This window comes from Ursus americanus, chromosome 14 (assembly GCF_024610735.1).
Source record: "Ursus americanus isolate L20-20 chromosome 14, mUrsAme1.1.p, whole genome shotgun sequence".
Lineage (NCBI taxonomy): Eukaryota > Metazoa > Chordata > Mammalia > Carnivora > Ursidae > Ursus > Ursus americanus.
In genome coordinates this window covers 59178184-59202307 of record NC_142140.1, presented here as the reverse complement: position 1 = coordinate 59202307, position 24124 = coordinate 59178184, and the positions used below count along the sequence as shown (strand labels likewise).

General features: G+C 61.7%; 1 protein-coding gene across 1 annotated transcript; it reads left to right on the top strand.

The window, feature by feature from the left end:
- The first annotated feature begins 4820 nt into the window (after positions 1-4820).
- Positions 4821-23858, top strand: ONECUT3 (one cut homeobox 3). The gene is made up of 2 exons (XM_045800052.2): positions 4821-6000; positions 23569-23858. Exons 1-2 carry the CDS (start codon positions 4821-4823, stop codon positions 23856-23858), a joined length of 1470 nt encoding a protein of 489 aa, XP_045656008.1.
- The last annotated feature ends 266 nt before the right edge of the window (positions 23859-24124 follow it).

Here is a 24124-nt window from a genome sequence, read left to right as displayed (position 1 = left end):
GCGGCGGGCTGCAGTCCGGCCGGGCCCCCCGCCCCAGCCCTGAGCCTCTGCAAACCCACCCGCCGCGCCCCCGCGCGACCCCCAGCTCTGGGATACGCGCGCCCTTTTCTGCAAGGCAGAGAGCATTGTGGATTAAATATATATATTTACATTTTTAATTGTTGAAGGAACCTCCCTTCGGGGAAGGACCAGAGGGCGCTCAGGGCTGCGAGGGGGCGGGGGTCTCGCTCAGCTGCCGAGGGCCTGAGCTTGGCGGCGGGGGTGGCGCTTGGGCCCCTCTGGAGCCGCGCTCCTGACGCGGGTTTCGTTGCGCCGGGGAAGTCCTCCGCCCGCAGCGCCTGGGCCCCGAGCGGTCAGCGGAGCTGGGCGGTGGGGCGTCCTCCCCGTCCGCCTCCCTCATCCTCCAGGAGGCCGCAACCCGCGTCCTGCTGGCCTGGCCTCAGTTTCCCCGACTGCTCACTGTCGGGCAGACTCCTAGTCTCCTCACTAGGTCCTGAAGGAGGAAGGGTGATCTCGACAAAGCCGAGAGAAGAGGGGTCTGGGCCGACGTAAGGGGACGCGTTCGTGTTCCCGGCACCCTCTGGCTGCGCCTCCAACTGGCCTCACCCCATTTACAACCGGGGCGTCCCAGACTCAGCCCCCAGCCCAGCTCCGGACCTGCGGCCCGCTGGCTGCGCGCAGAGGAAGCGAAAGCAGGTGGAGAAGGAGGGAGGAGAATCCTTCAGCCCCATTCGGGTCACTCCCCAGATGGGGAAACTGAGGCGGGGACCGCGGCCGGACGCCCCGCGGCTCCTCCCCGGCCAGGTCTCGACCGCCCACCGCAGGGTATAGTGGTGGTTGCGGGGGAGGAATTCCCTCCTCTATCTGTTCTTGTAACTCCGGGCCTGCGGAGGCCGAGCCGCCAGGGGAGGAGACGAGGACCCGGGGCCCCAGGGACACACACACACACACACACACACACACACACACACACACACCCGCGCCCTGCGAACGCCCGGCCCCGGTGCCCCCGCGCAAACATGAGCCGTGTTTGCCGAGAGCGCGGCGGGCGGCGCGGCCCGGGAGCGATGAGGATTCGATGGAGCCGCGCGCGGCGGCGGGGGCAACGGAGCCCAGGCGGGCTCGGGGATCGATCGAGCGCAGCTGTCGCTGACACGCCTGCGGGAGCATCCACCCCGCGGGCCAGCGCCCCCGGGCGCCGCCGACCTCGGGAGAGAAGCTCGGGACGTCCGGCCCGCCAGGGGCGAAGCCCCAACGTCGTGGCGCCCCCGGTCCGGCCCTCGGAATGTTCCCCGCGCCCCGTGTCCGAAAGTGGAACCTCCGCGCGCCGCGCGCACAGGCCGGCCAGGAACCCCGCCAGGCCTGAAAAGCCTAGCACCCTCCCCCCAAATCTAAATAAAGTCCTCTGACCCCGCCCGAACGAAGGAGCTGAAGACTGGCGGGAGGATACGGGTCTACCAGGTGCGCGCCAGGCAGGATTTGGGGGCGTCCACAGGTTTGGGGAACTGGAACTCGGGGCCAGCACGGATGTCAGGCTCGGGCGGGGCTGGAGGGGGATAGCTATCGCTACTATTAATTAAAAACCTTGCTCTAATAAAAACAGGGGTGCGCAGCGGCCGGTGACTTTCATTTCCGTGGGGACAAATCGAACCACAAAATCGGCCGCGGACCATGGAGGGACCTAGGGGAGGCCCCGAAAGGGAAAACCTTAGGTCTATCCCCCTCCTATTTTTAGCTATGATGCTGGAACCAAAACCAGGGGAGAGGAGGAGGACGGCACTTGATTACAGGAGAGTTTCGAGCTTGGGAGGGAGTGTAGTTGAAGCCGCAGAGGCCGCTGGGCTCCCCGGGTGGGGAGGAGGTCCGAGCTGGGCACAGAGAGGGTGGGCGCCCGCCCCGGGGGCAGCCCAGCGCGCGCAGACGCGGGGTCCCAGAGTCGAACTCCAATTTTCCTGCGGGGGATACTGAGGCCGGAGAGCTTCCGCGAGATGGCTAAGGTCCCGGTAGGAGCGAGGATAGGGGTCTCCCTGCCCCCATCGGGCCCACCCCCTCCCCCGCCCGCAATTTGCCTAATGACCCAAGATCGATCAGGGCCTGAGCCACCCGCCTGCCCCGTAGCCGGCTCAATTCTATTTTACTAATTACTAAAAGGCCGCTGGTGGGGGAAGCCGGTTCAGGGGTTCCAAGGGGCCTCGTCCCTCGCTGGATGCCAGCAAGTTTTTGTTCAATCTCCCGGTAGGAGAGCAGCCTCTGTGGGGAGCAAGATCCCTGTTCCCCGAGGGAGTCCAAGTCCAGGCCAGCGTGAAGGAGGCGGGGTTGCTCGCAAGGGGCCGCAGGCCCTGCCCCTGCCGAGTCCAGGCGCTTGGGGTGTCCGGAGGCCGCAGAGCAGAGGGGGCTCAGTCTCCAAGCCACTGGCAGGAGTCTTTCCTTTCAAAATGGATGCTTTCTTCGTTAGAAAAGCCACACATGCTTGTTACAAAAATGAAGTGATAATCGAGCCTGAGAAAATATACAAAGAAGGAAGCAAAAGGCCGCATGATCGGGACCCCCATGGAGCACCCTCGGGTGGATATTTGGGGGTACCTCCTTCCACCTTTGTTTTCCAGCCTGACTCCTCCGCCCGCCTGGTCTGCGCTTCTGGGCCGGGGATGTGATCATTTTATGAAGGCTGATTGATTTTTAGATCCCACGATTATTTTTAATTATCTGTGATTGTTGGAGGGTAGGATTGGGGGGCTCCGGCTGGGGCTCAACACTGTCCAACCAGCCTCCTAGACTCAATCTGCATGGGGGAGGGGGATATTCAGTTGTCGGGACCTGCCCTCCTCCCCTCTTTGTCTTCCCACCTGGAAGATGGGTGTAATAATATATCACCTGGAATTACATAGAAACCCCAGAATGGACAAGCCCACGGACATGGACCCGGGGGACTGTTAGCCCTTGCACAGCACCTAGGAACCAAGCACAAGCCCAGCCGTGGCACTCTCTACCTTGGGCCTGAGGCTCGTGGAGAATGGTGGCTTGACTCCCCCTCAGGGCTGAGTGAGGAGAGAGTGCGTGCCTGGTTAACAGTGCTACTAAATGCTGAGTCCTAAACGCAAAGCACCCACCAGGGTCCCCTTTAGCCCTATCCCACCCCAGGACTTGGATCAGGCCGTTGCACTGTCTGCTCCCTGCAAGCTGGGGTCCTGGTCATCCAGGCTCCCCAACTCCCTTGCACTTGGTGGCGGCACCCCTCCCTCTCCCACTCTGGTGGTCAGCGCAGTTGTGCCTCTAGCCACAGGTGAGGGAAGGCAGGAAAAGCACTCTTGTCCCCATCACGGAAGGGAAAGCAGACACAGAAGGCGCTCTGCATGCCCTGAGCTCAGCAGGTGGTCCCCATCCACGGGGGAGGAGAGCGGTGTTGCGGGTGGGGGGGGGAGGGGTGGCCAGCGATTGCCTGGGGCGGGCAGGGGTGGGGGGGATGGCTCCCAGCTAGGGTCCTCTCTCACCTGGCAGCTTGAAGCCCAGGTCCTCCCTGCTGAGATTGGGGTGACGGGGGGCGGGCTCCAGCAGAGGCCTCACTAGCTTTCCTCCCAAAGTTTACCCTGTGGGGCCAATGATCTGGGGAGGGAGGAAGGGGTGAGGTTGATTTGGGGATTCCCTGCCCCACTCTGGCCTTGAGACACGGGCACCTTTTGGGGTCTGGTCTGGTCACAAGGGTGCATCTTACCCCGCTGGAGGGATCATGGAAGGGGACATCTCCCTGAGTGTGGAAGGCTCCCTGTTTCTCCCAGTTCCCAGGGGTCCCTGGGCCTCAACTGTCTCCAGGTGGTGAGGAAAATGAGCAGCTTCGCTCCCCCACCCAAAGAGAAACCCTGGCCTTTGAAGCAGGGGCTTCTTAGGAGGCAGAGAGGACATGTTCTCTGCCCACCTGCTCTGGAAAAGGATGGGGGTTCTTTAAGGGTCACCCCCAAGCTGCTCCCACGCTGGGGATGGAGGAAACCAGAAGAACTTGGAAGAGGGAGGTATCTTTGGCACCCCTGAGGACAGGTGCTCCACACTACAGCTAGGGAAACTGAGGCCCAGGAGCCCACACCCGGAAGCAGATCCAGATCTTTGGGGCAAACAGGCCGTCTCCCAGCCTGAGGACCCTGCTTTTCAGCACCATGCCCCCCAGAGAAGTGGGAAGGGGGCTGTGACTCCGTGTAGAGTGCTCAGATAGGGGAAGCTGAGCTTGCAGAGGGACGTGCCTCCTGGGGTCCGTGTGTGCGCCATGGAGGGGGGGACAGGTGGATCGCAGGCCCCCACCCAACCACATTCCTACGCACACCCTGGAGATGGACTTGGGGGCATTAGGCGGGAAAGTAACCTTCGTGACCCTCTGGGGAGAGACACAGAAAAAGAGACGCAAAGATGAGGGCCCCAGCCCCACCTCGGCGGAGTCTGCCCCCGGAACCCCGCCCGTTGTGCCCGCGTAGGGCTAGCCCCCCGGGGGGCGCGGGCGGGCGCAGAGACAGGGGACCCCAGAAGACCGAGTCTGGCCCACTCAAGCCCGCCTGGCGCTCGAGGGGGCCGGAGCGGGCGGAGAGCGAGGCGGCGGGAGGCGGCGGCGAGGGTAGCGGGTGGGCGGGGGTGCTGACGTCAGACCCGGGCCCGGGCGCCGGCGGCCGCTCCCCCGCCACATCCTGGTGGCCGCGCTCTCAGCCGGGCCGGGCGGTGCGCCGCGCAGCCGGGCAGCCTCGCGCGCAGCCACCGGGGGAGCGGGCGGGGGCCATGCGGCGGCCTTGAGCGCGCCGGGCCGGCGCCGAGGAGCGCGCGCGGCGGGTGAGCGGCGGAGCATGGAGCTGAGCCTGGAGAGCCTGGGGGGCCTGCACGGCGTGGCCCACGCGCAGGCGGGCGAGCTGCTGAGCCCGGGCCACGCGCGCTCGGCGGCGGCGCAGCACCGCGGCCTGGTGGCGCCCGGGCGCCCAGGCCTAGTGGCCGGCATGGCGAGCCTGCTGGACGGCGGCGGCGGCGGCGGGGGCGCCGGGGGTGCGGGCGCCACGGGCGGCGCGAGTGGCGGCGCCGACTTCCGCGGGGAGCTGGCGGGCCCGCTCCACCCGGCCATGGGCATGGCCTGTGAGGCGCCCGGCCTGGGCGGCACCTACACGACGCTCACGCCCCTGCAGCACCTGCCGCCTCTCGCGGCCGTGGCCGACAAGTTCCACCAGCACGCGGCGGCCGCGGCGGTGGCCGGGGCGCACAGCGGCCACCCCCACGCACACCCGCACCCCGCGGCCGCGCCGCCCCCGCCGCCCCCGCCGCAGCGCCTGGCGGCCAGCGTGAGCGGCAGCTTCACCCTCATGCGCGACGAGCGCGCGGCGCTCGCCTCCGTGGGCCACCTCTACGGGCCCTACGGCAAGGAGCTGCCCGCCATGGGGTCGCCGCTGTCGCCTCTGCCCAACGCGCTGCCGCCCGCGCTGCACGGCGCCCCGCAGCCCCCGCCGCCGCCGCCGCCGCCGCTAGCCGCCTACGGCGCGCCGGGCCACCTGGCCGGGGACAAGCTGCTGCCGCCCGCCGCCTTCGAACCGCACGCCGCGCTGCTAGGGCGCGCCGAGGACGCGCTGGCTCGCGGGCTGCCCGGAGGCGGCGGCGGCGGCGGCGGCAGCGCGGGCGGCGGAGGCACCGCGGGGCTGCTGGCGCCGCTGGGCGGGCTGGCGGCCTCCGGGGCGCACGGGTCCCACGCGGGCGGCGGCGGCCCGGGCGCGGGCGGCGGCGGCCCCGGGGCGGGCGCGGCGGCCGAGGAGATCAACACCAAGGAGGTGGCGCAGCGCATCACCGCCGAGCTGAAGCGCTACAGCATCCCGCAGGCCATCTTCGCGCAGCGCGTCCTGTGCCGCTCGCAGGGCACGCTCTCCGACCTGCTGCGCAACCCCAAGCCGTGGAGCAAGCTCAAGTCGGGCCGGGAGACCTTCCGCAGGATGTGGAAGTGGCTGCAGGAACCCGAGTTCCAGCGCATGTCGGCGCTGCGCCTCGCAGGTAGGAGCGCGGCGCACAGCGCCCGACCCCAGGGTCCCGGCTCGGGGCTCCCAGCCCCTTCTCAGGCCGGGGCCGTGCGCCCCGCCGGCTGGCTCAGGACTCCCTGGCAGGAGGCTGGAGTGTGATCCGTGCCCCTGCCCGTCTGTACTGTCGCCAAAAGGGAGAAAGGGATTGTGCCGCCTGCCCCCCATAGCAGCCCCCCCGCCCCCCCCCGGGAACGGGGAGGGGTCCCTGGTTCCTTTTACACTGTGGGGAGGATCCCCGAGGCAGCCTGCAAGGTCGCTCATTGTGTGTGTGGTGGGGGGGATGGAGGTGCTGTCCCCAGAAGCGCCGCTGCTGTCAGCTCCGGGTGTCACACCCCTCCTCCCGAAAGAGCCCCCGACTGCGCTCCCAGCTCGAGGCAGAGAACCGGGACCGTGCACCCGGCGCCCGCGCGGAGGCGGCCAGGGCCGGGCCCGCGCTCAGCCCTCGGCCCCAGCGCGCGCTTCTTTGTAGCTCGGCCTCAGCGATCGATAGCCCCCTCCCCCTCTCCGGCCGCTGGCAAAGGTCACCCGAGAACGGGCGGGGGAGGGGCGGCCCGGGGGACCCTCGCCCGCGCGGCCCGGAGGCCTTCACACCCTGGCCGGCCGTCTGCCCTGCCCGGTTGCTTCTGGCTCCGTGAGGGCCCTCCTGCCCGCCTGGCTTTTCCGTTTTGTGTTTCCCTCATTTCTACCTCTTTCTGTCGGGACAGACTGGCGTCTGTTTATTTTTCGCTTGCTCTGCTTCTGCTCCTGTTCCTCGTTCTTTCTCCTACTCTCAGGCACTCTCTCCGTCTCTCTCTCAGGCTGACTCTCAGCCCCCGGCCCCCTGGGGACCACGCTCCCTCCCCCCCTCCCAGCTGACAACAGCTGGGTCCACACCTGCCCCCAGCGAGGCGGCCTGGCCAGGCCCCCTTCTCCTGGGTGCCTTTGGGGTGCAGGAGAGCCCCAACTGTCCCAATGATGGGCCTGACCTGGAGGGGGGTGTCTTTCCCTGGCCGCAGGGGGAGGGGGCTGCGGCTGCCCCAGCCGTGGGGACAATAGCCAGCTCGGTGGCTGGATCGATCGCTTCTCTGCACACAGGGGCAAGTGGAGCTGGAGTGGCTGGCTCTCACACTGGGCGCCCCTGGAGCAGGGAGGCAGGGAAGGATTTGAGTCCATCCAGGGAGGAAGGGGGGTCTGGGGAGAAGGGACATCATTGAGGAATGGAGATGGGTCTATGTTTGCTCCTCCCCTCCCCCCCCCCCCGGCGTACTGGATAATGAGGGGGGGGGTGTGCCTGCACTCACACATGGCCTCAGTTTCCCCCTTCTGCAGTGTGAGGCGACTAGCTGAGCCTCCTGTAGGCTTCTTAGATCTTCACTTTAGGGAACGGGAAAATAAATTCTCCTTCCTGTGTGGCAGGTGACCCAGTGTGACATGCTAGAAACGGCGTTAGGAACCTAGACAGGTCTTGTGTTGGGGCAGAACCTGTTCCGCCTTGCTCCCCATCCCACGTGCAATGACATGGGCGTGCTCACAGGGGCCGATCGGTCATATCAACACACAGCCACAGCCTGCTCTGTGCGACATAGGGGACGTTGGGTAGCGGAAACACACCCCATACGCTCTGCCACAGCCGTAGCTCTAAGGTGTTCGACACTAAGCGGCACTCTTCGACACCCAGCGACGGACACATGGCATGTGACCACAGCAGCCACCTTCTGCCTCCTCCCCAGGACATGTATTTTAGGGGACGTGGTGTCGGACTTGGGTGCACCCCAAGGAACACACACCGCTTTCCGTTTTTCTCATCCTCACCTCAAGGAACGGAGCGGCCCATTCACATATTCAGCCGCATGCTTCAGGGCCCCCCCAAAGGTCGTCCAGGGTGCCCGGGACCCACAGACCTCAGGGGAGGAGTCCTGGGGGGGGCTGCTGTGGGGTGAGTGGTGCCAGCCAGGCAAGGTGGCCCGCTGGCGCACTTGGGGAGTCCCTTCCCGCTCTTTGGGGAGTCCCTTCCCGCTGCCGGTAGAGCGGCAAGAGGGGAACAGACCTCGTTTGCGTCCCAGCAAGGCCTCCCCTGCTTCTGTGGCTCTGGCCAGCGGTCTCACCTCCCTGCGCCTGGATTTCCACTTTTGGAAAATGAAAGTCGGAATCGTGGTGGTCTCAGGAGCACAGGGAGACAAGGAGGGGTGAGCGCAGGGGTCGAGCCTTGGCCAGGGCACTCGGGGACTGGGGATAATGCCTCGGGACCGTCCACCTGTCCCCTGCTCCTGGTGGCCGCTGCCCACACGGTGACCCCACCGACCCGCCTGCTCCGCGCGCCCTGTCCTGGGCACCCGCCGCAACTCGCGCACGCTCCGGGCCACGTCTATACCACGGGGCTCCGCCTGGGAGGTAGAGGTGGCCCGGCCGGCCGAGGGCGAGGGGTAATTAGGCGCCGGCCGGCTCGGAGGCCTTTAGTTCCGGTCGCTGCGCAAATGAAAAGCGGTTAAGTGGCGGCAAATCGTGGCGGTTAGGGGGAGGCAACGGGGCGCATCCCCCTCCCAAACGCTGCGCCCCGCTCGCGCGGCCTGGAGCGCCCCCAGGGCCCTACCGCCGGCTCCCCGCCCCCAGCCCTCGCGGCAGGACTCGCCGCCCCGCCCTTGCTCACCCCTCGGCGGGGGCTGCGCCCCAGTCCCGCCTGCGCGCTCGCCTGCCTCTGGCCTCCCCGCTGGCTCCGGGGGGCCACCCGGGTGACCGCGGGCACTAGGGCCGGAAGACAGAGGGGGACGAGGAGGCAGGAGGGCACCCGTAGAGAGATGGACACGGAGAGGCAGAGATAGGGAGAGGCAGAGTGACAAAAACAGAGAGAGAGAGAAGACAAAACCGGACAGTCAGAGAAACAGACAGAAGCAAAGATGGGGACAGAAAGAGAAACCAAAGCAGAAACTGAGAAAGACAAAGAGAGACAGGGAGAGAGACAGAGATGGAGAAGGGAAAGCACTGGAAAGAAGAGCCGAGAGCCCTGGAGGGCAGCTGAGTGGGCTCCCCTCAGCCTGGGTCTCTCCCCACCCACCTTCCCAGCTCCCCAGCTCTCTCCTTCCCACATCTGGGGCCCGGGGTGAAAGAGGTGGTGTCTTTGTTTCTGTGAAGCGCCTGAGAAATCTGGCGAGGTGGACCTCAGGGTCCACCCCACTGCCCTGTGCCTGCCTGCGTTCTGTGCCTCAGTTTACCCATCTGTAAATGTGTATGCGGGGATGGGGAGCCAGGTTCTGGGTCTGACATTCTGACATTCTGGAACCTGATAGTCCGGGCAAGGCCCACCCTGCAGCCCCCTAACCCCACCGCCACTGGGGGCCTCAGCTTCTCACCCCATTCCCCCATTCCGGGGCCCTGGGAGTATGAGGCTTGCCAGCTGCCTCCTCCTGGAAGCCTCTCTGGCTCTAGCTCAAGCGGGAATTCTGGGAGAAGGACTGGGGGAGGGGTGGGGGGAGTCTCGGCTGGGGGCGGGGTGGTCGATGAATTCGAATTACCGTCTCTAATTCATCACTGCCGCTGGTCGATAGGTTTGGCCGTCTTCAAATATTGTTTAAATAGCAACTCTGGAGGAAAAGTATTTTTTGTAACTGATCAGAAAAATATATATATATAAAATAAATATCAGATGGAGACAATTGTTCTCCTTCTTACCTCGCTGGTGAGTCAGGTGCCCAAATCCCTGAGGGGTGGTGGAGACTGGGGAGCATGGGGAAACTGAGGCAAGGAGGGACCCATTTCTGGAACCAAGATGCTGATGGGGGCGGCAGCATGTGGCCCGTCTGATGGTCTGGAGGGGACGGTAATGGACAGGAAAAGGCAAACCAGCTCCTCCACCCAGGGTAAGGCAGGCACTCCCTGCCCCCAGCCTCTTCCCCCACTCTGCAGCCACCATTCCAGACAGGGGGGTGTCTGAGCATGAAGGGACCCAGCCCACAAGGTCCGACCAACAAGCTGGGCCTCAGCTGGGCTCCCTCACCGACTGGTGGGCTGAGGGGTGCGGGTCTGAGGCTCAGTTGCCTCATCTGAGAAGTGGACCGATTAAGCCGACTCCTGTTGGGGCTCCCAGACGTTTCCTTCTCAACGGCTCCCTCCGGAGCCCAGCCACGCGCATTCACAGACCCTGCCCCCTGAGGCCACCTCCTTGACCACTCCCCACATGCTTCTCCTCCTCTTCTGGGGGCCTCACGGCCGCCTGGGACCTGGGAGATGCACAGAGAGTGGACAGGGAGTCCAGGAGGGGTCTGGTGGGGGACGCCACAGCCCCCACAGAGATGCATGGGGTTAGGGAGACCCCGGCTGCGATTGTGTGTGCCACAGCCCTGTGAGCTCGACAAGATGCCCAGGGCGACCCTGCCCTGCCCAAACCAGGCCCTCCTTCCAAACCACAAGACCTGGGTGCGACCATCCCAGGACCATGCCCAGGCTCAGTGATTCCGTGCTCCCGCCATGCGGGGAGACGGAGGGGAGGGGCAGGCTCCAAGATGAAGAGGGGGCGGGTTGGGGTGTCTGAAGCCCTCACCTCCTTGGCTCAGCCACCTGGAATGAGACATGGAATCATTTGGAATGCCTATTGAAGCTGGATGTGAGTGTTGTGCCCACTTTACAGGCCAGCGAGCCGAGGCCAAGAGAAAGGAAGGCAGTTGCAAAGCCCCCCACAGTGTGAGATGGAGCAGCTCCAGCAGCAGGGAGTCAGACTCCGCTTTCCCTGATCGGCTGAGTCTGGAGGGGCTGGAAGCAGGGCTTGAGATGCCCAGGTTCCCCCCTCCTGCAAATGGGGGACATTCCAGGCAGGTAGTCCAGCAGGGACAAGGGCTGGAAGAGGCCTCAGGGGACTGAGGCCAAGGACAGGAGGATGTCTCTCAAGGTCACAGCAAGGTCCAGTGTATAAGCAGTTTGGATAACCCTCAGGCAGATGGACGGGGGGGGGGGGGGGGCTCTCTCCTCCGGGCTCCTCTGAGGGTGCAGGGATCACGGCCCACGTGAGCCCCCCAGGGAGGGTGTGTGGGCACCAGGTCCCATCTTCCTCCTGTCCAACTCAGAGCCACCAGCATCCCTGCCTCTGCTTTTCCAGGCCAACCACCCCTCACTGAAGCTGGCCCCCAGGGTAAGCCTGGGCTCAGCAGTGCATTTCCAGCCCTGCTGAGCCCCAAGCCCAACAACCCCTTCCTGTCTGCAAGACAGGGACAGTCACCCCGACATCACAGTTAAGCATATAGACAGGTCTGCAAAGTGAGGGGCCGAAGCTGGTTTTTCACCGCTTTATTCTGAAGTCCCCTTAGCCTAACATCTCAGAACTGGGCACTCTCTTCCCTAACTTCTCTCCCGTTCCTGTGTGGCTTCTCTATCAGCCATCACCACTCTAGTCTGAGTGACCCACCTCTGGCACTGCTTCTGTCCCCTCCTCCTCCTCCTCCCCACCCCTCCTCCTCCTTCTCCTCTTCCTCCTCACTGCTCTCCGGGTTCCACTCCCATCCCTGGTGCCCTCCTTCAAAGCTGGAGGGGGCTTCCTACGGTCACTGGAGCTCATCACACCTCTGCTGAGTATCCTGCCATGTAGCCCCACACAGACCCCAGGACGTAGAGGAAGCTCCGTGCCCGCAGCCTACAGATGCCCTAACTGCTGGCTGGTGGACCCCTGAGGACAAAGGATGGGAGCGGGGAAGCCCAGAGCAGCTGTAAGGAGGGGTGCTGGGCCCTGCGCCTTTCTATGTAGCGGCAAGCCCAGCTTAACCAGGGGAGCTCAAGCTGGTTTGAATCAAGTTTTTAATTAAATATGGCCCTTGATCAATAAGGAAGGCAGCGCTAGTGGGGGAGGGGAGAGGCTAGGCCAGGAGCCAGGGGCTGCCTGGGAGACCCACCACGGGACCTTGGGCAGTACGGGCGCCTGTGGCCTCAGTTTCCCCTCTGCCAATAGGTGTAGGTGTGGGTGGGCTTAGGAAGGAGACCCTCCTGCCTGTGGACTCCTGCCTTGTGGGCAGATGTGGGGAGGAGAACCCCTTAGACCCAACAAGTCACAGATTCACAGCAGAGGGAAACAGGGACAAGGAGATGCGTCCGTGACTGGTGCAGCCTGCAGAAGGGACCTGCAGGGGACGCAAATATCGGTGCGCACGGGACGCAAGCACAGATGTCGTCGGTGGTAGGTGTAGTCGCACGCATTTGCACTGGGACAGTCGGGCGGTCTTTGGCTCAGGAACCCCATCCGTCTTCTTGCTCGGATCTGGATCTGGCATAAGCAAGGCGGCATGTGGCGCGGGACCGCGGGGAGAATCCCCCCACACACACCCCAGTGCTGGCGACCGGTCATCCATGGGCCCCCGGCTGGGCTTGCTGGAACACCTGTCTCTGGCGCTTCTAGACAGTTACTGCCCAACTCTACTCCCTAGTGCTTGGGGGTTGAGGAAGGGTCCAACTACAGTGCCCCGGAGGGTGAATGCGGGACAGCAGGGGTCCGCCCTTCTCCAAATGCCAGACGCATCCGCCCACCCCATGCACGCGCACGTTGGGGGAAATGTCAGTGCCTCAATTTCCCCCACCAGGAGAACACCGCCCCGCATTGCCGGGGAGGCCAGCCACGGAGATGAGCCGCATTCCGCACCTCTGTCCTCCTCAGGGCCATGGGGATCCTCTAAACCCGAAAGGAGCCAGCTGAGCACTCGCCGTCCGCAGCCTGGCGGGACGTGAGGAGACCCCAGACCCCTGTATGGTGCACACCCTAGGGCGGCGGCGGTCCTGGGAGCGCTGGGCTGTGCGCTCCGGACGTCGTGGGCGCAGCGCTGGGAGCGCGGACCACGGAGTGCGGGCTCCCCCGGACTGGCGCGAAGGCGCTCAGGGAAAGCCTGGAGGGGGTGGCGGCGTCTGAGGCCTGTGACCGTGGACTAGTAGCTTCCCCCTGCGCCCCTCTGTTTCCCCAAATGGAGACTAGAATTCCCAGCCTCACGGGAGCTCAGGAACTGGATAAAGAAACAGGCTCCCGGAAGCAGTGGGAGCCACCGCAAAGCTGCTCGTCCCTCCGCCGGCCTCCTTAAACAATGCTGTATTATTATTTTCAATGGTGGACACATTCGCGTAGTTCCAAATTTGAGGAGCAAGACGGGTCTTCCGTGACCCCCCCTTCCAGCCCCCCAGTTTCTTTTTTTTTTTTTAAAGATTTTATTTATTTATTCGACAGAGCTAGAGACAGCCAGCGAGAGAGGGAACACAAGCAGGGGGAGTGGGAGAGGAAGAAGCAGGCTCATAGCGGAGGAGCCTGATGTGGGGCTCGAACCCAGAACGCTGGGATCACGCCCTGAGCTGAAGGCAGACGCTTAACCGCTGTGCCACCCAGGCGTCCCATCCAGCCCCCGGTTTCTATCTGTCCTTCGACAGAGAGGCCGCCCTTCACCCGACAGCTACAGCTGCTCCTTCTTCTGTTTTCCTCTTTTTAAAACAGCGAGTCGGAGAGTCAGTTCTGTTTTGCTTCCTTCTCCATGACACCTAGAACATTCCACATCAGGAAAGAGAGTGCCTCCAGGGTCATTTTGGCTGGCCACGTCCTGTTCTCGTGGGCCATTTCCCTCTTTCCCTGACCACCTCCCAGCCAGAGGACAGTCAGGCTGCTCCAGACGGTTCGTGGCCAGCCCTTCTCTGCACCTGGCGGGCGTGGGGCACCCCTTTCTGTGACTTCATCTGTTGATTCGTTTCCTAATCCCTGAAGGGCTGGGTCACGCCCCCCTTCCTAGGTTGGCCTCTCTGTTCTTTTTTCTTATCACTGGTTCCTTTCCAGTCATCTTTTTCAAATCCATTTCCAACTGTTGGCCGCTGTGACTTCTTAATAGGTTTTTAAAAATAAACGCTGTGTGCGGGTTGGGGACAGCTGTGCCGGTGCACCGACTCGGTCTGCCCCGTGTGAGGGTGTCTGCATGGGGGGGAGTCTCCATGGACGGTCTAAGTGTGAGCTGCCCCTAGACACCCCAGTTCCCCAACCCCAGGCACTGCAACCTCCAGACGGAGCCCCCAGGGGCGGCCCAGAGTCCCTGCGGAAACACTCATTTCCCTGATAAGTCTTTGAAAGGCTCAGAACTAATTTGAAAACATGGCCATTAAAATCCCATCTGGGGGAGCAGTGGAGGGGGGGGCGGGAGGCAAGGCCTTGTGCTGGCTGGAGGAGAGGTGTGCCAGAGCAGACAGGGGAGGGGGAAGGGGTAGCGAGTGGACAGCCAGGAACACAGATGAAGAGGGGCTGCTGGAGGCCTCTGAGGGTCCTTGCCTGAGGGCAGGGGCCTGGCTCTGCACCTGTCTCCTTGGAGATGACTCCGCACCCCACCATGGGAACCCCTTTTGGGCTCCCTCAGGGGTACAGGGTAAAGGTAAAGAGGGTCAGTGTGGACTCCAGGCCCCCCCTTAGTGACTCGCTGTGTGACCTTGGGCAAGTCATCCACCATCTCTGGGCTGGGAGGCCTCGGGGGAGGCTCAGGGCTGCTCAGCCCAGCGGAGACAAGCCATCAGGGTGGGGGCATCAGGGCTCCCCACATCTGGGGCCTGGGCAGCTGGTGGCTGGGGCGGGACGCGTTGCCAAGGAAACTGGTCATCATCCCAGCCGGAGACCAGGCTCCGTATTGAATTGTCTGCTCCACGAAGCCTAAGCTGAGCACAGGAGGGGGCCGGAGAGGAGGGGACAGCCGGCTCCAGCTCTTGCTCCCACACCCCCATCCTGTGCCCAGGTGGATGGGGGAGGAGTACAGGCGTTTGGTGCAGGGGAGAGGGCACACAGACAGGCCTAGCTGTTGCCCTGGACACTGGGCAGACAGCGCAACACAGAGGGACAGGTGTCCCCTTGCTGAGTTCTGGTGCTGTGGTTCAGCTCGTGTCCTTCCCTGTCAAACCCAGCCCTCCTGGTGCTGCTGGGGCTCACTCCTCTTGTCCTCCAGGCTTCACTGGACGCCCCCCCATCCAAGACCCGGGCTGGGTGCCCAGGCCCAGCCTGCATACCAAGCTCTGTCCCCACCTGGAGCCCTCCTAGAACCCAGGGGGCTCACATCTCCCCCCTCTCGGCCCCCATTCCTATGCCACCTCCATCCCTCACTGCTCCAAGCCAGGCAGCCAGCACCCCCTTTCGGAACCAAGTCAGCCCTGGCTTTCCAGTTACTCGTGGGATTATCGGAGTGACATGTCTTACACATCAGACCATGGCCGCGTGAAGGGAGGCTGCCCGGCTCCCCAGCGGCACCTGGCACAAAGTAGGTGCTTGATAAATGAATGAAGCAAGCAAGGAAGAAAGGAACGGGTCCAGGGACCCGCTTTGGGACTCGTTCAGCTCCCTCCCGCTGACGGATTGGACGTCAGGATTCCGATACACCAGGAAACCAGTGTGCCCAGAGTGTGTGCTCGAGGCCCCTGAGCCCCGGGATCCAAGGGCCCGTGTCCCCACAGACCGGACCGGGACTGGAGAAGGTGTGGGTGGGCCGCCCGGGAGCGGGCAGGTGCACAGGAGCCGTCCCGAGGGTCTGGATGGTCACTGGCTGCATCCCACCCACTCGGACGCAGGAGCTTGCCCTGGGTGCCATGCACAGCTGTGGCCCGGGCTCATCACACCACGGGCCCAGCTTTCGGCGCTGCTTCCCCCCATATTCACCTGTCATGCAGATGTCTGCTGGCCCCTGGGTCTTTCTCCACCAGGACCAGTGACCCAGCCACACACTCTGGGCCTCTCCCCTCCAGCACCCCTCCAGATACCCGTGCCAGTGCCCACATTCCAGCTGGCCAGTGGACAACTCTTGCTAGGGTCACAGGACGTTACTCACCCCTGTGATTTATGTATGGACGAAGCCCACTACACGCCCGAGAGCCCACACGCAGAGCCTCAATCACACATCACACGTAGCCCTGCACCCCACTTGGCATTTGTGGCAGCCCCACACGGGCACCCCCAATAGGATGGGGGGACAGACAGATGCCTGCATGGTCAGCCCACTGGGGTCCAGGGATGGCCCGGGACAGGAGCTGCAGCGGCACTCCCTTGCCCCCAGGCACCCACTGCTGCCTGGTTAGGTGGCCCAGACCACAGTGGACCTCAGGGAGAGGATGGGAGGAGGGGGGAGGAGAAGGAGCAGTGAGAGGAGGAGGGAGAGCGGGAGGAAGGAGAGGAGGAGGAGTGGATGGGAGAAGGAGAGGGAAGGGGAGGAGGGGAGCAGGGAAAGGGGGGAGGGGATGAGAGGAGGGGGAGGAGGGAAGGTGAGGAGGGGGAACAGGAAAAGGGGGGAGGGGATGGGAGGAGGGGGAGGAGGGAAGGTGAGGAGGGGGAACAGGAAAAGGGGGGAGGGGATGGGAGGAGGGGGAGGAGGGATGGGGAGGAAGGGGAGTAAGAGGGAGAAGGAATAGTGTATCTATCAGAAGATGTTGGGGGTGAAGAGATATGAGCCGGCTCCCTCCCCAGCAGCCTGATTCTCCCCCAGCCACTTAGGGGTGACTCATTCGGAGGCCCCAACTGCTCCCTCCCTGACTTCAGGGGGGTGCGCTGCTGAGGGTGCTCTGGGGGTCCCACTGCCCTGACTGGCCCACCAAGCTGGTGGCTGGCTGGGCCTCCCTGGCAGAGTCTTCCAGTCTGGGCTGAATCCCCTCACCACCCCACCACCCACACAGGAGGGCCATGAGGGGGGTCGGGCATCAGACAAACACAGCCTGCCAGCCACGTCCTGCGGACCTACTCTGTGTGGGGAAACAGAAGGAACTCAAGCTCAGGCTTGACCCACAAGGTCAGGACTGGGGGCCCCAGGGGAGCGAGCCAGGCTTTTTTGGGGTGAAGAGAAGTGTTTCCTGGGGGAAAGGTCACTGCTACTGGGCCTTGAGAGATGAGTAGGATTTCTCCGGCTGGGGCAGCCAACTCCCTACTCCTTACCTCAGTTTCTCCATCCGTGCCCTCTCCTGGAAGATTTTGGGAGAGATGCAGAGGCTTGAGGCTGGACCTTAGGTGGGGGTGGGGAACTTTATGGCCATGTGACCCCTAGATGAGACCTCAGAACCTCTTCTCAGCCCCACCATGATATTCAAGACTTTTCTCTTCCCATAGCTGGGCGAGGCAGAGACCATATTAAGACCATTTTCCATTTGAAAAAACAGAGGTACAGAGGGTAGACACCGTGCAATGATTCAGGGGGTGACAGGGTTTGACCACCCTCTTGGCCTGTGGAGGGGCACCAGGGGAGGGGGTGATCTGCCGATCCCAGCACTTTCTAGGAAGGCAAGAAGAAGGCAGAAGAGAGGTGCTATGTAGGCAAGTCCCGGGAGTCTGAAATGAAAGGGTTTTCATCTGGAACTTGAGGGTCCCCCAGTTCATCTTTGCTCCCACCTAGACACAGACCAGTGGAGCCTTGCCCCCTCCTACTTGGAGTTCTGCCCTGGGCTGGAGCTGGCCTGCTGGACAGGGCCCTTCTTGGCTCACTTGCTGGGCACCCGTGAGGGGCTCAGACTTGGGAGTGGGCTCTCAGTCCCCTCTGGATCGCCTGTGATATTTTCCTGGGGCCTCTGGGAACACCCAGGACCCAGCCCCAGCCCCTCTTCATCCCTGGACTCCAAAAAAGATTGAGAGAGGTGGGATGGATGGGGACACCAGTTGTTCTAAGATCAGAGCATCTCAGAATCAGTGGTTCTTAAAATCAGTTTCTCAGTCCCTGGAGGTATGGAGGGCTGACCCAAACCCACACTTGTGGGGGGCTCTGGATAGAGTGGGTGAATCATTGTAATGCTATGCAAAAATAAAGAAAAGCAAAGGGGAGCAGTGGAGGAGAGGAGAGCAGAGAGGTGCCAGGGTGGGGGTAGGGGTAGGGGCTGAGTGAGATGGGAGGGGAGGGGCAGGTGATGTGCACTGAAGAACGTGTGAAGTGGGCAGAATGTCCCAATTTTGCAAATGAGGAGCCCAAGGCCCTGTGGGGGGACTGACTTGCCCAGGGTCCCCAAGCATGTCTGGTAGCCATCTGGTCCTCCCCCAGCTGCCATGGCAGCCATGGTTGAGGGTGAGGGTCTGTGTCTGGGGCCACTCCCTGCCCCCCAACCACAGGCTGGGAGCCCCTGGTGAGGGACTCAGGGTTGAGTCCTCCTGTGCCGGGCACATATGAGGCGGCCCCTGCAGTGGGGCTCCGTGGTGTAGAGGAGGGTACTGGAGGAGGCGCTGGTGCAGGTGAAGCAAACAGGAGGCAGGACAGAGGGACTCCCATAAAAAGAAAGGTGATGTGCCGGTGATTGCAGTGGAGGTCATGATGGTGGGGCTGCAAGCAGAGGAGGTGAGAGCACAGAGGTGGTGTCGGTGTGGTGATGGATGCACAGGTAATGGAGGTAATGCTGTTGAAAGAGGTGGTGGTGGTGGTGGTGGAGGTGGAGGTGACAGAGGTGGAGGAGTTGATGGGGCAGAAGTAACACTGATGGTGGAGGCGGCGATATTGGTAGTATTGGTGCAGGTGGTGGAGGAGGCGATGGAGGTAGAAGTGATAGTGGAGGAAGCAATGCAGATAGAGGTGATGGTGGTGAAGGTGATGGAGGAGGAGGCGATGGGGGAGGTGATGGGAGAGGCAATGTTGGAGAAAGAGATGCAGGTGGTGGAGGCGATGGTGGAGGAGGTGATGATGATAGAATTGGTGCAGGTGGTGAAGGATGGTAGGAGGCGATGGAGCTCGAAGTGATAGTGGAGGAAGTGATGCAGGTGGAGGTGATGGTGGTGAAGGTGATGGAGGAGAGACAATGGGGGAGGTGATGGGAGAAGTGATGGGGGAGGTGAGGGGGAGGAGGCTGTGGGGGAGGAGGTGATGGGGGAGGCAATGTTGGGGAAAAGGATGTAGGTGGTGGGGGAGACTGTGGGGGAGGTGATGGTGGAGGAGGTGATGGAGGTGGAAGGGATGCCGGTGGAGGAAGCAATGATAGCAGAATTGGTGCAGGTGGTGGAGGAGGCAATGGGGGAGGTGATGGGGTGGAGGCCATGGGGAAGGTGTTGGGGGAGGTGATGTTGGTGAAAGGGATGCAGGTGGTGGAGGTGATGGTGGAGGAGGCAATGGTGGTGGAGGTGATGATGGTAGAATCGGTGCAGGCGGTGGAGGAGGCAATGGGGAAGGTGATGGTGGCGGTGGTGATGGAGGCAGAAAGGATGCAGATAGTGGAGGAGGCGATGGTGGAGGAGGCTATGGAGGTGGAAGGGATGCCGGTGGAGGAGGTGATGAAGGTACAATCGGTGGAGGAGGCGGTGGAGGAGGTAATGGGGGAGGAGGCAGTGGGGGAGGTGATGTGGGAGGTGATGGGAGAGGTGATGTTGGTGAAAGGGATGCAGGTGGTGGAGGCGATGGTGGAGGAAGCAATGGTGGAGGAGGCGATGGTGGTGGAGGTGATGATGGTAGAATCGGTGCAGGTGGTGGGGGAGGCAATGGGGAAGGTGATGGTGGCGGTGGTGATGGAGGTGGAAGCCACAGTGGCAGTCCCCAGTGGAGATCACCGTGGAAGAGGTGTCCATAGCAGTGGCATCGCAGTAGGAGGCTGGTGGTTGGCACTGTGGGTAAGTCCAGGCTTCTCCTCGAGGTGCTCTCTCCAGGCCTGCTCTGGGTCCGTCCTTCTGTCCCAGCCTGGGCTTTCACTTCTGCAAAGGGGCTCATTCCCACAGCCTGTCCTCCTCTTGGGGTGCCCAGGTGACACAAGGACTGCAGTAGTGGGATCTTGGGCACCAGACAGAATGCTGTGAGGGGAAGGTGGCGATGGTGACAGGTGCGCTGATGGGGGGCACTTGGGCTGCCTCCCCCAACTGGCACTCACACCTCTGAGCCTCCAGGCTGGGCTCCGGGGGCTGTGGGGGATGGAAGCCAGGACAAAAGCTGCTCCTGGTAAACAGCTCTGACTGGAGCCCAGATCGATTGGGGCTGTGAGGAGCTGTAATTAGATTGAACACTGGGAAGGGGGGAGAGGGGAGCCTCTTTTTGCTGTGATCGACAAAACACGAAGTTTTTTCATGACTCTGCTTGGCTTGACCCCTCCCCCAGCCCCTGCCTCTGGGGCCCCCATTAGGCTCTTGACTGGAGAAGAGGGAAGCAGTGGAAGAGGGGGAACCATGTCTTACCACCTTGGCTCCTGTCCTGCCCCTGCTGGGACTTGCTGGGCAACCTGGGGCAGGTGGCTTACCTTCTCTGAGTAAATAAGAACAATCCCTGTCTTATGGAATTATCATAAGGATTAAAAGATGAGACATGTAAGGATCTTGGCATGTAAAGCTCTTGTGAGTTCTTTTCTTTTTTCTTTTCTTTTTTTTCTTTTCTTTTTTGTTTAAGTAAGCTTTACACCCAATGTGGGTCTTGAACTCAGGATCCTGAGATGGAGAGTTGCATACTCTACCAACTGAGCCAGCCAGGCATCCCTCTAATGAGCTCTCTGAGGTCATTTGTATCTGTCCCTACTGTAAATGTGTGATGAATTTGTGAGTAAACTGCTAAGTGAATGAAGGGACAAGTGAATGAATTAATGAATTGACGATTACTACTGGTGTGCAAGGAGGGCCTCTTTTGAAATTTAAAGGCCTGGGGCTGAGTCTTGACTCTTACCCTGGACTTGATGCTGGAGACTCAGCTTCTCTTTGAAAGAATGGGGACGTGGTCCCTCAGTTGACCCTCACAGGGTGGCCAAGTTCCAAGGAGATGGGAGGTCAGGACTGTTCCTCGCGCTCCCTTCCCATGTTTCTTTTCTTTCTTTTTTTTTTTTTTTTAAGATTTTATTTATTTATTTGACAGAGATAGAGACAGCCAGCGAGAGAGGGAACACAAGCAGGGGGAGTGGGAGAGGAAGAAGCAGGCTCATAGCAGAGGAGCCTGATGTGGGGCTCCATCCCACAATGCCGGGATCACGCCCTGAGCCAAAGGCAGAGGGCTTAACCGCTGTGCCACCCAGGCGCCCCCCTTCCCATGTTTCTTAATGCAGACAAAATATGAGCTTATGTTCTTGCTCTCCTCTTCTGCACACTAAAGGCTGCCTGGTGTACTGTTCATCTGTCACATTTTGCCTTACCATCTTTCCATAACCATACCACACCCTTTCCCTCTGTCAGCTTCTCAGTATAGTTATGAATATAGTCTTTCACCTAAATCAATATTCAATATTACATTATTATGCTTTCAATGAATATTGTCCACATCTGAGCCACATAGAGTACTAGGATTACATTTTTCTTTCTTGTACAACTGTTTGTTTTTCCAGGAGTTAGTAGTTGCCAATCACGAGTTCTTCCCATACTCCCCAACAAAATGCAAACCAACTCAATGGGATTTTCCACACATATTAGGTCATGTCCCCTTTCCACTTCCCTCGGTGCTGGATGGGGCTGCCCTCCATGTCCCGAGGGCCTCTGTTCTACAGTCTTCTAGGCTCTGCCCCCCATCATCTGGAGGATCCTCTCCTTTTCCTGTAGGAAAATCACGCTTCCTGAATCCCACACTTCGCTTTTTTAATTTACCTCCTCATTTTGGTGAAACATGTGCTCCAGGAGATTTCTGAGAAAGGGAGCACAGAAGTCAGCTTTTGGAGACTCTGATTCGTCTGACTATGTGTTTATTCCGCCCTCCTGCTTGAGGTTTCGCTGGGTGTACAATTCTAGCTGAATAGAATTTCCACCAGAATTTTGAAGGCATTGGTTCACCATCTCCTGGCTTTTGAGAAGCCAAAGCCACTCTGACTCTTAGTCCCTCCCAGGGTGTCCGGCTTTCCTCTCTGGGAGCTTTTATTTTCTTCTCTTTATTCTGGGTCTCAGAAATCTCACAAAGAGACTCAGGGAGTATCTTTTTTCACCCAATGAGCTGAGCATGTCATGGGCTCTTTTAAGCAGGACTCTCATGTCCTTCAAACATGGATTTTTTTTTCATTATTTATTTGGTAATCTCTTCCTCTGGTTTTCAATTGCCTCTGAATCAGATGACAGACCTGCCTGGTCCACCCTTTATGGTCACCTTCTCCCATTTCCCATCTCGGCATCTGCCTTGTCCTGTTTCCGGGGATACTTGCTGGACGCTGTGTTCCAGTCCTTACGTTGATTTATTCCAGTGATTGTATATTTAACTCTTCCCTTTTCATTGTCCTTTTTTATTGAACAGTGTCCTGTTCTTGTTTCATGGATACAGCACTTTTTTCTCACCGTCCAAGAGTATTTATTTTAGCTTTGCCTGCTTTGTCCGTTTTTTTCCGAGAGGGGGCGTCCTCCCCCCTCCTCCTACCGGTTTTCTCATTTGTCTCCTCTATCTCTCTCCCTCTCCCTCCCTCTCTCCTCCCTCCCTTCCTCTCTCCCCCTCCCCTCCCTTCTCCCTTCCTTTTGCTTTCTCCCTCCCTCCCTCCCTCCTTCCACCCCCATCTTTCCCCCTCCCTCCCCCTCTCTTCCCCTTCCCCCCTTCTCTCTCTTCCTTGCTCACTCTCGCTTCTCTCTCTCTCTGTCTGTCTCTCTCCTTAGAGGCCTTTCTAAACGGCCCGGTATTCTCCAAACATCACCCTTACTTAATCATAAAACCTGAAAGAGCCCATTGGAAGTGCTGTGTGCTTCAGGTCAGGGGGAGACAGGGAGTGAAGTGGGGTGTCAGTTCTCCTGGGAGAACCCGCTGTCCCTGAGAAATGAGCCACAGCACAGGGAACATTAATCTATTTTTGCAGACGTGTGTGGACATTGATCTGGCATGCCATCTGGCTCAGACTCTTCCAGAACCAAAAAAAAAGCCAGTTTGGTGTGTGGTCCCAGTGGGTCAACAGGGCTGGGAGCAGGGCTCTGCTGGTACAGCCTGTGCCACCAGCCGCTTGTGGGGGCGGCAGACTGGGGGGGGGTGAGGAGTTGGTGGGGAGGCTGATGGGGCAAGTTCTCCACCTCCTGCAGCCCTTGCCCAGTACCTGGTGGAGAAACTGAGACTCTGATAGAGCCCCTGGAGGGAGGTAGCCCATGCTGGCTGGTGATGCTCAGCTTTTCCACCCACTGGCCCCACTGCCTTGAGGGAAGCGGTCCTCTTTGGCACTGGGGCCCCGTGCAGGAGCCTGGGGTGTTGCTTGGCTGCCCTGAGGTGCAGCCAGCTCCCCTTGGCAAGCATCCACCAGCCAAGGGCAGTGGGGCAGCCTCCTGCAGCCTTCTCCCTGCTCCCAACGGGAGGTGGGGGGTCGGTCCTGCATCCCCCCACCTTCCTCAGATCCTCCCAGCTCCGGAGGATCCCCTGAGCACTTGAGGGAGGCCAAGTCCCGGTCTCAGCCTCCTGGGGTGGAGGTGGGGGTGGGGGCTTAGTTCTCGGAGTCAGGGCTACGCCACGTCAGCCTCCTGATACAGGGTCCCTGAGCTGGTCAGGCCTGACCGACAGCCCGGGAGGAGGGCACAGACTGGCACTTCGCGGGGGGCGGGGTTACCGGGGTTGGTGACACAGCCCGAGAACCTAGTAAGTCCCGGCTTGTCCCGCAGCGTCCCCGCGGGAGCGAGGGCTCGGGCCCTGGGGGCGGGGAGGGGCGGCGAGCCGGGCCCGCGGAGCCGCGCTCACGCCGTGTCCCCGTCTCTGTTCCCGTGTGTCCCCCGCGCCCGCTGGGCGGCCCGCAGCGTGCAAGCGCAAGGAGCAGGAGCAGCAGAAGGAGCGCGCGCTGCAGCCCAAGAAGCAGCGTCTGGTGTTCACCGACCTGCAGCGGCGCACGCTCATCGCCATCTTCAAGGAGAACAAGCGGCCGTCCAAGGAGATGCAGGTCACCATCTCGCAGCAGCTCGGCCTGGAGCTCAACACCGTCAGCAACTTCTTCATGAACGCGCGGCGTCGCTGCATGAACCGCTGGGCGGAGGAGCCGGGCGCCGCCCCTGCGGGCCCCGCCGGCGCCGCCACCTTCTCCAAGGCCTGAGCCCGCGCTCCCCGCTCCCCCCCCCCGCCCCTGCCCCGCCGGCCGGGTCCCGCCCCGGGGGGGGGCGCTGGAGGGGTGCAGCCCGCCCCCCAGCCCCGTGCACAAGAAGGGTCCCTCCTCCCCCCTCCTGTCCCCTCCAGGCCAAAGGGAGCCCTCCACCCCCCCAGAGGGGAGGGGGTGGCAGAAGGGGCTCCCCAGCTCCCTCCGTTCAGGACGCCCGGACGGCCTCGGGGTGGAAAGCAGGGCTCACCGCGTCGTCCCGAAAG

Excerpts from the sequence above, each read along its gene's own strand:
- ONECUT3 (XM_045800052.2), top strand. The coding sequence starts at position 4,821 with ATGGAGCTGAGCCTGGAGAGCCTGGGGGGCCTGCACGGCGTGGCCCAC. Across the intron at positions 6,001-23,568 it reads GTCGGCGCTGCGCCTCGCAG|CGTGCAAGCGCAAGGAGCAG; the intron begins GTAGGAGCGCGG and ends GGCGGCCCGCAG.